This window comes from Elaeis guineensis, chromosome 4 (assembly GCF_000442705.2).
Source record: "Elaeis guineensis isolate ETL-2024a chromosome 4, EG11, whole genome shotgun sequence".
Taxonomy (NCBI): Eukaryota; Viridiplantae; Streptophyta; class Magnoliopsida; order Arecales; family Arecaceae; genus Elaeis; species Elaeis guineensis.
The window spans coordinates 7528120-7542950 of NC_025996.2; the positions used below are offsets into that span (position 1 = coordinate 7528120).

The 14831-nt window shown below is 37.1% G+C and overlaps 1 protein-coding gene across 1 annotated transcript in view; it reads left to right on the plus strand.

Annotated features, from left to right (window-relative positions):
- The window catches only part of LOC105044092 (uncharacterized), a 54537-nt gene that overhangs the window by 10781 nt on the left and 28925 nt on the right, over positions 1 to 14831 (plus strand). The window contains 11 exon segments of the mRNA XM_010921889.4: positions 2366 to 2506; positions 2595 to 2752; positions 2903 to 3071; positions 3365 to 3463; positions 4697 to 4774; positions 4898 to 4957; positions 5047 to 5204; positions 5853 to 6054; positions 9941 to 10060; positions 12080 to 12165; positions 12299 to 12409. Of these exon segments, the coding sequence (XP_010920191.2) occupies positions 2366 to 2506; positions 2595 to 2752; positions 2903 to 3071; positions 3365 to 3463; positions 4697 to 4774; positions 4898 to 4957; positions 5047 to 5204; positions 5853 to 6054; positions 9941 to 10060; positions 12080 to 12165; positions 12299 to 12409 (1382 nt within the window).

Below are 14831 nucleotides of genomic sequence, written 5' to 3' on the forward strand. Positions count from 1 at the left end.
CAAAATGAAAATAATTGTAAGTTATTTCTCATTTGGGATTTGATCGTGTCTGGATCTACATCTATTTGATGCCAGATCGGAAAAGTCTTAACGTATTTGTGATTCGTTGACTGTGAAATAAGGCCTCAAAAACATTGAGGCATCGCTCAGGTGTCAGTTCAATGGGTACATCATGCTTTGCTTGGATCACTGTTTCAGTAGATTTGGAAAAAGCTTGAGCAGTTGGGGTGACAAAATTATTAGTTTATTCTGTCTATTAAATGGACAATAACTTTTTCCCTTTTAGCTTTTTATGTGCATGGATATGATGGATGCATGCCTAGTTGATGTAGCCTCAAAGGTTGAAGATCCACTGTGTGAAGATGGATTTCAATAATTAACTAATTGCAGTTTGTGGGTGCTGATATTATTCATGGAGTATGGACTATGATATTGGGATAAACCATAATCCTTCATGTTGCATCCATTCCTGTACTGGCATCCTGCTCCACAGTTTCCAATCTTTCCGCTTTCTAGTTAAGCATGGGAATATTTATGTTTTTTGTTTTATTCTTAGATGTGTTTTTTTAACTTATAGTTCTTTTTTCTTAAAGTATCATGTATTTTTGTGATTGCTCTGTTCTTTATCTGTACATATCATTTGTCTTGCTTACATCTTAAGTGGCATGTGTATCTTAGATTTTCCTTTTACTAATTTTTGTGTCACTTATGTTACAGGCAACGTCTCAGATTTGCTAATCTTCATTGACCTCCTTTTTTTTTTTTGGTCATTATCCTCTCACTGTTTTTGAGTTTTTGACTTTAAAAACATCACTTTCTTTGCAGTATTGGACAAGCCCACATTGCTGACATGCACATTTGTCATTCATTGTTCACCCTGATAACCCATTTATTGCTACAAGAAATTTGTTGTGTACTCATCATTGAATTTGTACTGGTAGTTTGAATGAAAATTCTTATTTTGATATAGGATCTTAAAGATTTTTTTGTAGTTGATTGTTTGCAAATTATACTAGTTTGCAGTAGGTGATTGTTTGTCCGTTATGCTAGCTTGAGGATAGATCAGTAATGAAGCATTTGACGAATGGGCTGATTTGCATGCATTATACTGCAATTCTATTTTTAATGAAAAGCTGAAATCTCCCCTTGCATAATAGACAATTAGTGATTTTTGTGCGAAATAGTGCAGGCAACCTTGGGTGCATCACCTTGGGTATGTGTGCTGTGAACTTTATTTTGCAGCAATCAAAAGAGTTGTGATGAAGCAAGTGGATATAGATCAACATATTTTGAATGCTTATTTATAAACACTCAGTGAAAGGATAAAATTGTTGCAAAGGTCTTGCGGCCAACAACAAGTCATGGAACTGATCTGCTTTCGATTCTGAAGAGTGGTGGAACCAGTGAGTTGGTTGTACAACATGGGACTTTGGCATGGCTGATAGGAAGGGAATTTTTATGAACATTTTGTTTGCTTAAATTCTGTAACATGACAGTGTAGAGAAACTTTCAGTATTTTGACTTGTAACTTGTTGCAATGTGTACACAAAAATAGCAATAACAGCTGATCACCAAAATTGGAAATATCAGGGGTTCGATTGTAAAACACAGTACAAGGTATTTTCTTATCATAATTCAAGAATAGATTTTGAATTGTTCATAATGATAATTCATAATGAAATGCAATTTCTAATAAATATGGACTGCAAAGTAATAATTATGCTTGATGATGAGAATGTGCATATATCAGAATAAGAAAACTAGGATTCCCTATGCATATTTTTCTTTAAACTTTTAGTTCATTGAGTCTTTCTTTTAAGTCCTTTGTGGACATGTGCAGTGAATTTTGCTGTATAGGCTCCCCATCGCTTGATTTATTGGGTTTATTGGATGGTGCTTGTTAGGATTGTAGACGTGCTATGAATTTTGCTGATGTCTTCAGAATTGGGTTTTGGAGAAACCTGTTGGCCATAGGTAGGAAATAATAGTGGAAGTGATATATCCATATCTAACCAAATGGATGGCCAAATTTTTTCTCTGTTTTGTAAAATGTTGTAATTACACAAACAAGAATACAAATGTCTATGTCAGTGTTGCGCTTTTTCTTCTGTATCTTTTCTTTTTTCCCCCATTGACTTCTATTGAATATTTTCTTTCATGATCCTTTCCCCTCAAAAGTGCTTCTGCTATTATGGGTGAGACAGATATTGAGTTCCATACTTCTGCTGACTGCTCCTGCATATTATTCTGGTGTTTACACTTACTGTGTTTTCTGGTCTTTGTTTTTCCCTATTGATGCAGTCAGTTTTCATGCTTATGCTTCATTTATTTATTTGTCTTCTGTTGTTTGGTAATTTCTTTTTAGGAAGTTGACTTCATGGTTCTGTGGGTGGAAGAAACTTTGATCGAAGTTAACTTGGTCTTGGACATTTTATTCCTTGCTTACTATGACAGCTTTTGTAGCTGCAAAGCTGAGCAATGGAAAAGCTTATGCTTGCTTTTCAAGGTAAAGCAATTTTATTTTGTGCTAGACTGAAAGTTTTGGAGTGCTTTTTCTCTCAAAGTTTTATAATATGATTAAGTATAAATTGCAGGATATATTATGTGGTTCATTTAACATCAGAAGGCTAGCAGTATCAGTTGAAGCAAGAAATTCATTTTTTCATGCAAAGGCTCAGCTACTCCTTATTCTTATTGAAATGCTGGACTTAGAAAATCTCCTTCGGATGGTTCATGATGAAGTGCCTTTCAGGTTTATGTCAAAATGTTGATCTTTTCCTTGCATGTTTCTTTTATTCTATTTTAATTTATTCGGTAGTGGTTCTGGTTTTTAAGTATGGTGAATCCCAGACTTGCAGTTTTATCTTATTTTAGCTATCTTACTTAGAAAGTTGTTTATCAGGCAGGGTTATTCTGCCTTTACATGGTCTGATATTCAAGAGATGGATGCTGGAGTTTCAAGCTTTACTGATTTGGGAACAATGGAAGCTGGGCCTTTGATTCTTGCATGGGCGGTGTTTCTCTGTCTACTATTGTCACTTCCAGATAGACATAATAGTGGTATGCTCATGGTATGTGTTTCATATGCTCGTTTTTTTTTTTTTAAAATTTATTCATATCGGTTTGCCATCAAGACATTCACTTGCATATTTTTCAAACTTTGATCATATTTTTAGCAGATTGGTCAATATTTACATTAAGACATTCACTTTGCATATTTCTTCATTAAGACATTTACTGCATTGTCTCTCTTCCAGAGAGACAAAGTAGTGGTATTCTCATAGTTGTGTTTCATATGTTTGTTTGCCATTTATATTCATTTATATTGTTTTTACATCAAGACATTCACTTTGCATATTTTTAGGAGATTGATCATATTGAGTATGTCCGTCGAGCCTTTGAAGGTGCTCCATTCACTTATGTACTGGAGATTCTTCGCAGTGATACTTTAAGGAACTCGGATGTAAGTTTCCCATGCTCAAACTTCTATTACTGTTAAAATTTGCGCCATGTCAATGATTCAAAACCTGTGGGATGGGGCCATCCTGGTTTCCATGGGATATGACACGTTGCTGTCTTGCCCTGTCTTGACATTTGGGATGGGGAATGCCCCCAGGACATGCCAAGCAGGACGCTGGGAAGAAGTGGGACATCCTCTTCTGACACTTAGTACTATGCTTGTCCAGACATCTCTTGGGACGTCCCATCTGGATTTGAATTATTGCCTTGTATAAGCAGTAATTGGCTGGCGGTGGTTCAACTGTAATTGTTGAATGTGCATGCCAAGAAAATCCTTGCCATTTGTGTAAGTGGTTCTTATGGTCACATGCTGTGTTGGAGCATGCCATTTGTCCACTTGCAAGTGTCCACCATGCTTGTGCTGTGTTTGCAAGGGAACCTGTTCCAAAATCTATAATTTTTGCTTTGTAAGCTATAAATGGGTTCTTTTGGGGCTTTTTTAATTGTCTTGTATATATGCCAGAATCTTTGCATATGTGTAAGTTGTCCTCACTGTTTCCTTTAGTATAGTGAAGCTTGCCGTGGTTCGCTAGCATGTGCCCTAGTGGTGATACACCGATATGTTTCCTGTGTGTGTTGGACTGTCCATGCATATATTTGGGCTGTAGCTCTGATCTCCCACTTATGATTAGAAAAATGATCATTGTATGATCAAGAACTCAAGTATTGCCATTTCAATCTCAAGACAACCTGTTCTTGACTCCAACGAAATCACACAAGGGACTGCAAATGGGGTTTTGACCATTCTCCACAGCTAGTCTGGTTCATGGCTGCCACTGGACTGGAAATGGCTGAGCATAGTTGATCTCAAGTTGCATTAATCTTGCATGTTGGCCTGTCTCAAAAAGGTAATTTGGTAATGTACTCTGCAAAGTGTAATGTGCCATTGTAAGCCAGCCAATAGATAAAATACTATGGCCTACTTTATCATGCTCCAAATATTAGAAATATGATTCTCATTCTGATTAAATTAGTTGCATATTGTTAGCAAGTGATTCATTTTACTCTTTAAGGTTCATTCTGATGATTCCTGTCATGCCAATCTCCGCCGTATGATTCGAAACATCCTGACAATGCATTTGGTGCTATGTTTATATTATGTTTTTAAGTATCCTAACAATGTTTTTGTGCTATATTTATATTATGTTTTTAAATATTTGTAAACCTAATGTTCCAGGGCCCTGTTTCTGGTTTCTTTAGTGTCTTGAGAACGTTCATTTCAGCATTTATTGCCTCCTATGAGCTGTCACATCAGGTATTTTTTAGTTTGATAATTACCATACGTAGCAAATTTATTGTTTAATGTGGATACCTTTTTCTTGTGTAATGTGTCCACAACTGAATGAAATTCTTCTTATGGTAAACTGTTCTCTCCCAGGCAGAGGACAACACTCTGAACATAATCTTGGATATCCTTTGCCAAATTTACAATGGAGAGGTTTGAGCATATAAAGTTTGGTGATTGACAGTCTCTCTGTGGCTATCAGTTTTGCTAACTTCTTTTTGGCATCATTTCTAATGATTCAGGAATCACTATCCATGCAATTCTGGGACAGGGATAGTTTTGTTGATGGTCCAATTCGTTCTGTCCTTTATATGCTGGAGAGAGAATATCCATTTCGTATTGTTGAATTTGTTCGCTTGTTGTCAGCACTTTGCCAAGGAATTTGGCCTGCAGAATGTGTGTATGTGGCCATTTTTTTTTGCTGCTTCTGTATTTTAGCTGCACAATAATCATGTTCTTGGTCTTTAATTGTCGTGTTTATCTATATTTGTCCCCTCGTAAGAGATATTGGACTTCATCATGATCATGTGGACATGACCTTTACTTTATAGATTTATTCTTGCTTCGTAGTGGATAAAGTTGCTGGATGCATATGTTATGATGTCTACTTTGGTTTTCGAAGTGGTTGCCTTATGATATAGATATAATTTCTTCTGTAATGTGCTTGTTTTAAAGCCAATTACTAAATTAGCCTTCTATTCAAGAGCTAGCTGTCTGTTGTTCAGTGAGAATCATTAATAATCTCATGATGTTGTTTGACATTTTGTTCCTTTTTTTACTTCAAAAGGAAGAGATTCCATTCGCTTTCTGTTTTGTTCTTTAGATTTTAAACCACTGATTTATTATTGTATGCCCATTTACTTATAGTGGATAGCGATGTCTGCATTCAACTGGATTTACATGGTCAATAAAAGCTGTGTAATGAATTGTTGATAATTTTTTCTGTTCTGTGACCAAAAGTTCAGTTAGTAATGTTACATCTTTGTATTACTTCTTTTCTTCTTTCGGATTCTTCTTCTTCTTCTTCATTTATTTTCTGTGCTCACAGATACAATTACCTTGACAAGATGAGTGGTATAACAACTCTGTTTGAAATCCCTGGTGGTTCTGGTGTTGTGAATCTTCATGACATCATAGAGATTCATCATCAATTCAACGTCCCTGGTATTGAAGGTCTTGTAATTCCTAGTGGAACCTGTGGACAAGTTTTGAAAGTTATTGATGCAAATGTTGCACTGGTCCGTTGGGAGGTAAGAGACTAAGAAATTTTTTATTATTCAAATTAGGTTTTGTAGATACTAACCATTGTTTCATTTGCCATTTTGGTACACTCGAGATTTCACTTTATGATTTTAAATAATAACTGATAGTTGCTTTGAAGTATGAACACATATCCCTGTTTCCTTATAGTGCATCATTACATTTCCGAATCATTTCATCCTTTTGCACCTGTACTTGTTGTTGTGTGGCTGTATAAGTTTGTGAAGTATTTGATACCATCTTGCATGAACGTGCATGCTTAGATGCCATATTTTTTCCCTGCATTGGTAGGCAACTAACTTCCATTTTTAGCAAGATGGAAGTGGATGATCTAATCAGTAATCTCGGAGGGTCAAACTTGGAACCACGATCTTATTACCTATTGTTTGTGTTGGGGGTTTGTGACCTAGATTCCTGCCTTGAATCTAGTTGGAGGTCTGTGTCTAAGTAGGATTGGTAGGTAAAGAGTGAATGTGAGTGAATGTTTATGCCAACAAGTTTTGAATTGTATGCCCAGATCTATTGTCCGAACTAGGTGAACCACAATTTTGTAGGTTTCGAGGACTAAAATTTTAATCCGTGTTTCTGTTTTGGTGGAAATGGACTAGGGCAGATGCCATTAGGTGAACTTGCCAAACAGGAGCTATCGAGGATGCATGGTGTGAATTTTGTGGGGCAACCAACAAGAGCGGAACTCAAACCCTAATATAATGTGCTATGTTGAAAGCAGTCAATTAGTAATTTGGTCTTATCTAACTAATGATTGATCATAGTCCTTGTACTTGCATGGCTTGCAGTATTGGTGCATTCCACCCTGTACTAGTACTGAACCATGCTCGGTATGGAGGTTGTACTAGGTTTGGTATTCCAAACCAACTTGTACCAACACTGTACAACATAGTACTAGTATTACAAGTGCCTGAAATGGTATTGCGAACTTTGCCTCATTGGATGTTTGACCACAAAGCCTTAGGAGGGCACAACATGCTGCTGTAAAAATTGCAACATATTGTTACTTAAGATGGCTTGCAATGGGCAGCTATTATGATGGAAAGTGGTGAGTTCTTAATTCATTTTTTGGAATGCCTATGTTTGCCTTGTTAAGTTTGGAGCTTCCTTTTGAACCTTATCCTAGGGCATGGTGTACTCTGCAAATTACCTTTTTTTCCCATCCTTCTCCTTCATACCTTATGCCGGTTATATTTGCATTCAAAACTTCAAACTTTGAAGGATCTGTTATGCAAAACAATGATAATGCTTGGGCCTGTTCTGTCATTAAAAATTGCAATGCCAAGAACTGTTGTTGTTGGCACTAAACATTTGATATCAAAGGTCGTCCATATAGAAGAGCTTAGGTGGCTTGGGAACGCTTGTTTTACTGCCATAAAAGATCTGAAGCAGTCAGGGTTTGGTTGGAGGGCAATTTTTCTACTGGCATTTCATGGATCAACAAGTATCGGAAGCGTCAATGAGGAGTACCATCCTTGACTCCTTGATCTCTGGGCTAGTTTTCATTCTGTTGTGATTTCAATCCCTCGTGACTTTTTAAGCTACCTATGTATTTTGGGAGGCCAATGCTGGCAAATTGGATTTCTGATCATGGTGCAACATGTAAGGAGAGCTTGCTGTGGATGGAGAACTTCCCCTGCCCTTGATCTTGTCTTAATTGGCTATGTGTGCTACCTTTACCAAAGTAGGATATAAGTTGCATATTTGTATATGTACATGCATACATATATACATACATATGCACACACAAACACACACACACAATGAGTGTGCCTATGTGCATATCTATCTGTGTGTATATATGTGCAAGAAAAACATACGCATGCACATACATATTTATAGATATAGAGAAATTGATTGATAGATTAAGGAAGCCTATCCATCCTCTCCTACCTAAGTAGTTTGAGCTTGAATAGCACTAGTGCAAATTACATGCTTGGATGATCGAATTGAAAAACAGAACTATTGATCATGATATATAAAATTTAAATTCCCATAAATCGAAAGCCAGGTGTTATAAGTTTTGTGGTTGTAAAATTGATAGGCTTTGCAATAAAGCTTGTTATAAGTTGAAAATAAATAATGTTAAAGCTTGTTCAGATGAAGTAAAAATCAACTTAGGGAAGTTTAGGCTGAGTAGGCCGCAAATTCCTTCTGATGGTGAGAGTGGTGCCATTGGAAGGATACTGACGGTGACTAGATAACCATTGTTACTTCCAGGCACCCAGACAGCCCTAGCCATCTGACTGTGAGTCTATACCATCAGGTGACTACTGATGGTAGGAAACCCTATCATCAGTGTGTACTGATGATCTAAAGTTCACTGTCATTAGGGATTTTAGGCTGGCCGGTTACATTTCCCTGTAAAATCTGTGACTGTGATGCATGTGGAGCATAATGCATCATGACTAGGCCCTAACCTCAGGATGTTTAATCTCAGGGCATCGTTGATGCTCTAGCCTCTTCTTGAGGTGTCAAAAGTTGGATGTCTACAATGTGATCTGTAGTTTGGAATTGCCCAAACTTGCTGAATTTTGGTCACGTTGTTGGCCATGTTTAACATGATTGTATATGTTACTACCTACCTTGTTTGTATCTACTCCTATTGACAACTGGTACCATCCATCTTATGGCACTGTGATGCTTATTTAAGAAACAAAACAATTCCCTTTAGGTTTCAGCCGTCATAAATTTGCAGAGCAGAATCTTGTTTCAAAGAGCCTATCATGTGAATTCAGTGGAGTTTGGGCTTAAATTTTCCCCACCTTGTTTTAGCGTATATCATGGTTTAATAAAGGAAAAAAATTCTTTGTTTGCTAATCAGTTATCAGAGTTATTGGAAAACTGAAGATGAGGGAGGAAAAAATTATAGTAACTTGGTATGTATCATCATACTCATTGTTGATAATACAAATTATATCACAATGGGAAGAAGCATTTACCTACTTATAAAATAAATTGGATCCATTGTCAATGCATTCACCCGTGTGTGCATATCCTGCTTCTGGATGGCCATGCAGATTAGAATCCAAAGTTCCAAACCTTTTATCATGGTCTAGAAATATTCACAAACCCTAAAAACTAAAGTTTAAATGCTCTGGTGTTTCTTACCTATTTATCAGTGATCTGGATTTGTAAACTTTTAGAGTATGGAATGCTTGAAAACTGTGCATTTTATGACTAGTTGATGCATAAACAAGACACCTTCATAATTTCAAGTGTCTTAGATCATGAATAACTGTGTGGATTTTCAAATTAAATTGCATATTATGATCTGTTCCAGACAAGTCCTTTTTTTTGGTGAAACCAGACAGGTCCTTTTGAATATATATATACATATATGTATGTATGAATGTATGTACGTATGTGTGTACTCATGTGCTGTGTTTGAAACAATGGTACACAATGTATGTTCTGTCAGTTCATATTGAACTTCCATTTATAAATCTCAGTTCTTGTATACTTTGAAAGTTAAAGACCTTTGCTTATTCCCTTCTATCTTGAGTCAGATATTTCTTGTTCATTTCTTCAGTTACAGCAATCCTTTGATCACTAGATCAAGATTTATCAACGTGTGTTTTGCATATGCCTACTTTACTGATAAATACAGATAATATTCTAAAATTTGAGCCATCTGTTCCATATTAACATCTTCCAACCAGCCTTGGATATTGCATGGGTTTGGATGAAGTGCTACGCTCCATTTTATTGCTGGTAGTATGATATTTGTGCCCTCACACCGTTATATGCACGAGTATTTTCCTTAGTTTGGTGAACTTGATTATTTTGCTATATGTGGAATCTCAATAAAGCATACTTATTATATCTATGTTGCACTTGTTCTGACATATTTTATATATTTTGTAGTGTGCACACTCAGGAGTTTTTCTTTTACTCTTACGCTTGGCTCAAGAGTTCCATTTATATAGTTACAAGGAAGTCTTTCTTACTCTTAACTTGCTTCATCGGATGATATCATCTAACAAGGTAATTGAGGATTATGTTACCATTGCGTTGTTTTGTTTTCCTTCTTTGGCCTTTCTATGATGCTTTATCAGCTTTGTGGATTTAACAGGCTTAGAAATGATCATATCATAGTCATCTGCCAATTCTACTCATGCCCATGTATCATGGTGCAAGCATGTTTATGGATGTGTTCATGCTTGCTCTGACGCACACATCTATATATTTGATATGTATATGTTTGCATTTTTGTTTGTTTGTTTGTGTATGCATATGGAAGATAATTATAAATTGGATATGTGATGATTATCATAAACTAGAGCTTTATGGAGCATTGTATTCTAATATGCTATCTGGCTTTGTTCGCATTGAGTTGAAGACGGCAGTGGGTATTTGGTTGTCAAACCAGCGCTTTATTTGTGAACCTTTTTGTTTTCTTGTCTGCATATATTCTTGCCTTCTTTATTCTATGCCTGTATACCCTGATTTTAACCGCTCAAAATTTGTTGTAGACCATTTACTTTTGGACTTTCCCGTCAGTTGGAATCTATGTTATCTAACATAATGTTCAGAAAGTTTTTACCTGGTCACTGAGTGAGTTGGAAAATAAACAATCATGCCTGCATGATGCAGTTAGTTGACCATATTTACGGGCTAAAAAAGTCAAACATGATACCTTTTGTCCTGCATGTGTTTTATATGTGTCAATAATGATTAATGCTGTGGATCTTGAAGTTGTAGCACTCGTAGTTTTTTAAACCTTCATAATTTTTGCTGTCTATTTGTGTCTACTAGATGACTGATGCGTAGGTAAGAAATATCCAAAACATTTACCTTTTGTTTTGAGGTATTTTAAATACTTGAAATCACGATCAATGGTTTGGATTCCCAAGTTGGGTGGCCTATCACAAAGTTTGCATTGATAGGAATTAAACTGTACATACATGCATGGCCTTTTTTGGTGCACATATATGTACCTATGTATGTATTTTATGTATGTATACACATGCGCGCGCACGCGAGTCTTTGGTGAGAGGTGATAAATGAACAAAAAGTTCCATGATGCATTAACATTTTGTGCTTGATGAGCCTTTAGTTTTCATTGCGAAAGCTATAATCTTTTCTTTCTATTCAGTTTAAGGTCATGATCAAGTCGTAAATTGCAGTAAGGTTAATTTGGATTGAGTTGTGCATCAGTAGGAGATTGTATATATTTTTTATTTTCTTTCGAACTTTTTAAAACATAAAGGAAATGTGAAAAAATTGAAGTTAATCGTATAGTAGATGAATGGAGAATAAAAATCCATACATGTAAAAAGTCTAGTTTCCGAAACATAAGCTTATATTAGCTTGTCTAATGGAACAAAAGTTGTGGGCATTTCTTCGGGTTATATGTAAGATATTTATTAAGAACTTATCAATTCAGTTATTCTTTTAAGGAAGAATGCTTTAGGAAAAACATGGATAATATGGTAGCACATGACTGTATAGATGCAGAAATTTTCCTCTTATTTGAACTCTATGAATTCTTCTTTGTTTTGTAATTTTCTTATTAGGCTTCAATCATCAATGGGAAGAAACAAATGAATAGTTGCACATGATGTGCACATATTACCATCTTTTTATGTGTTAGTGATGCCATTTATATTGGAAAAATATATTTAACATATTGAGATATTGTGTCTCGGTGGCATGCTAGCCTAGCACTAGCATGGCATGTATCATGCTGTTTTGTTCCATGCCAGTGTTTGGCATGTATCGTGTCTGTGACCAAGCACTGACGTGCTTCTAGTTTTGTGCCAATGCTGCATCTCTGTAATGTACTGGCTTTGTGCATATCAAATGCTGTCGTTTTGCCAGCTGACACTTTATTCATGGTTTTATATTTACTCGTTTTTTATCTTTAATTTTCCTTGTTTAAAGATGCTTTGATATCTTTCCATTTTATCTTATTCTTGGTGATATAATTGTTTCTGTTTTTACAATTTTCGCCTCTTAATTTCTTTATATGTCCTTATTTTTCCACATGGGAATTTACTGTAGGCATTGTGCTTTGCTTTGATGAAAATTGGCAAATCTCCATCTGTTCAAGCTTCTAAGTGGAGTGTGCAAATCGAAAATGATGTGAGGTGAGGGAGTGTTTTTTTTTTTTTTTGTTTTTTCTTTTTTTTTTGAAGATTGAGGTGAGGGAATATGCTTAACATGTTTCATGTGGATCATTTACTTTCACTTATGGAACTTCACATTGGTTTTGTCTTTTAGGGTTGAGTTGGTCAAGATTATCTGTGCTTTGGTCTTCTGTATAGTCCAGGATATTAGCAATGTGGGTATAGTGTCTCTTTGTTTCAGTATATTGGCAGAAATGTTAAAGTGGTAAGCTTTACCTTTCGGAACATTCTGACATATTGATATCCATTCATGTCTTTATTTTCTGGAGGCACATAAGTTTACGGCATTTATTTGAATAATGTCTCCGTTTCTATTGTGATTTTCTATTGGTATCTGTAAAGATAAAAATAATGAAACTTATTGTTGTGTTTGACAACTTTGTTATTTCTGGCCACCAAAATACATGATAGTTGTATGATCTAACTCCTGCAGATTTATGTATTTGTAACTGTAGATTAGAAATGTTTATTCACAATGAGATTGTTATGGGTGATGTGGATTTTAATGTTGTTCCCATGGTTGCTGTACTGCCCCATACCATCCGATATGGGGCGTACTGTATTGTATTGCTATCATATTGGTACGCCGTACCACCCCATATCTATACTACTGTACCATCCCATGTATTGATACTATAATAGGATTTTATCAGTACGGAATCCGGTACTGAGATGGCAAACCTGGTTGTACCATATATTTTGTGTACTATAGATCAGGACTAGCAAAAAGGCCCAAGGACAAAACCCAACCTGAACCCTATGCAGACCCAATCTAGATCCAATGACCTATCGGCTGGTACATGTTCGAAAATAGACCCCACAAAACTTTTGGCTGTAGTCCTAGTGAAATTGTACTAACCTAATCATATTGCATTTTAGGATATGGATATGGGACTGACTTTTGTACACCCAACTCGACCCAAATTCAGAGCTGATCTGAAGTTAGTTCTTTACCCAGCATACAATGCACAGTTTCACCCTTATACCCCTCACATTTTCATAAAATTAATTTTTTATACTTTGGAATTATGTTGCTAATGAATTATGATTAGGGCATGAATGGAACCTAGTTAATTAATATTGCTTTCTATTTGGGACTTGGAACTGGACCTGATGTTCATGTGATTTAAACCCATTTTGAATGTTTGGTTGAGTACTAGTCTTAACCTTCTCTGACCCAACATGTAGACCTGCTGTGTCTTATTAAATCTTGACTATCTGGACTCAGACCTGATGCGATCATTGGATTGGGAGGGTTTGGGATCAAAAAATTTAAACACAAACCCTCTACAAGTCTGTGTCTGGGTTGAGAGTTACTAACGCAACCTGACCTGCTAGAGCCCGTACTACTGATTTGTCCCCCTTTTTTTTTTTACATGGGCATTTAGAACCATGTTTTTAAGTTATTGTAGTTGGCATTTTCTTTATGTTGCTCTCTTTAATCTTTTCTTTTCCACTATGTATCCAAACATTTTGTCGTTATCATTATTGCTGGTGCTTCTGCTGAAATCACCATCATCATTGTCATCACTAGGGGTGGCAAAATATAAACCGACCTGCTAACTCGACCTGCGTTCGACCCGCTATAAGCAGGTTTGAGTTTGGATTAAACGGATTCGGGTCGTAAACGGGTCGATCTGTTTAATCCATTTATTAAACAGGTCGGATTTGGGTTTAAAGTTTTGAATCTGCCCAACCTGTTTAACCCGTTTATAAATAGACTATTGGGTTTGGGCCATGAGGATACAGGCCAGGGCCATTTATTAAACAGGCTCCACGCGTGATGCACTCACACCCCTGCGCTTCATCCTTTTCTGCTTTTCCTCTTCTCCTTCTTCTAAAAAGCCCTTGGATGGTAGAGCCCTTCACCCCGTCCGTGATCCACTGATCCGTCACCACTTCAGTGCCTCACCCACTCCTTCTGTCACCTCCCTCTCCCACACAAAATCTACCTCGCTCCTCTCCTCTCCTCTCGCCTTTTTTTCGATCGAACTCGCTCTTACGGCCTTGCCTCTCGATCGCTCTCCTTTTTCTTCTGTCTCTTGCTCTCATGGTCTCAGATCTCGTTGATCTTTCGAGAGAAAACGGCGGCAGTGGGGGCGGAGGGGAAGAGGGGAGGGGCGGCTTTGTTGATCGACGGGACGAAGCCACCAGAAAAGTGGATCGAGTGGCTGATAGGGGAGAATCCGGTGGTGATCTTCAGCCGGCGGCCCATCGGCATGTGCTCCACTGCTCGGAGCCTTCGGCGGTGATGATGGCCCTCCACCTGTTTCTCCTCCTCGCAGTGGGGCTTCACTACTTCTGCTTTTTTCGATCGTCGGCGGTGGAGATCAGCATGACGGAGGTCCAGTCCGATAGTTTAGAACCTCGAGCTCGGCGAAAGCGGTCGGTCGGGCGGAGCTGGAGGCGGCCAAGAGCACAGCGAGGGTGGCAGTCGGAGAGATGGTCGAACGAAGATGTAGCGAGGGCGAAGGCGGAGGCGATTGGTCGCAGAGACAGAAGTCAGTTTTTTTTTTTTAATTTTTTTATAAATGGATGTTGAGTTTTATTTTTTTCAAGGGTTATAAAAGGATTGTAAATGGGTCGGGTCAGGTAATCCGTTTATTAAATAGGTCGGGTTCGGGTTT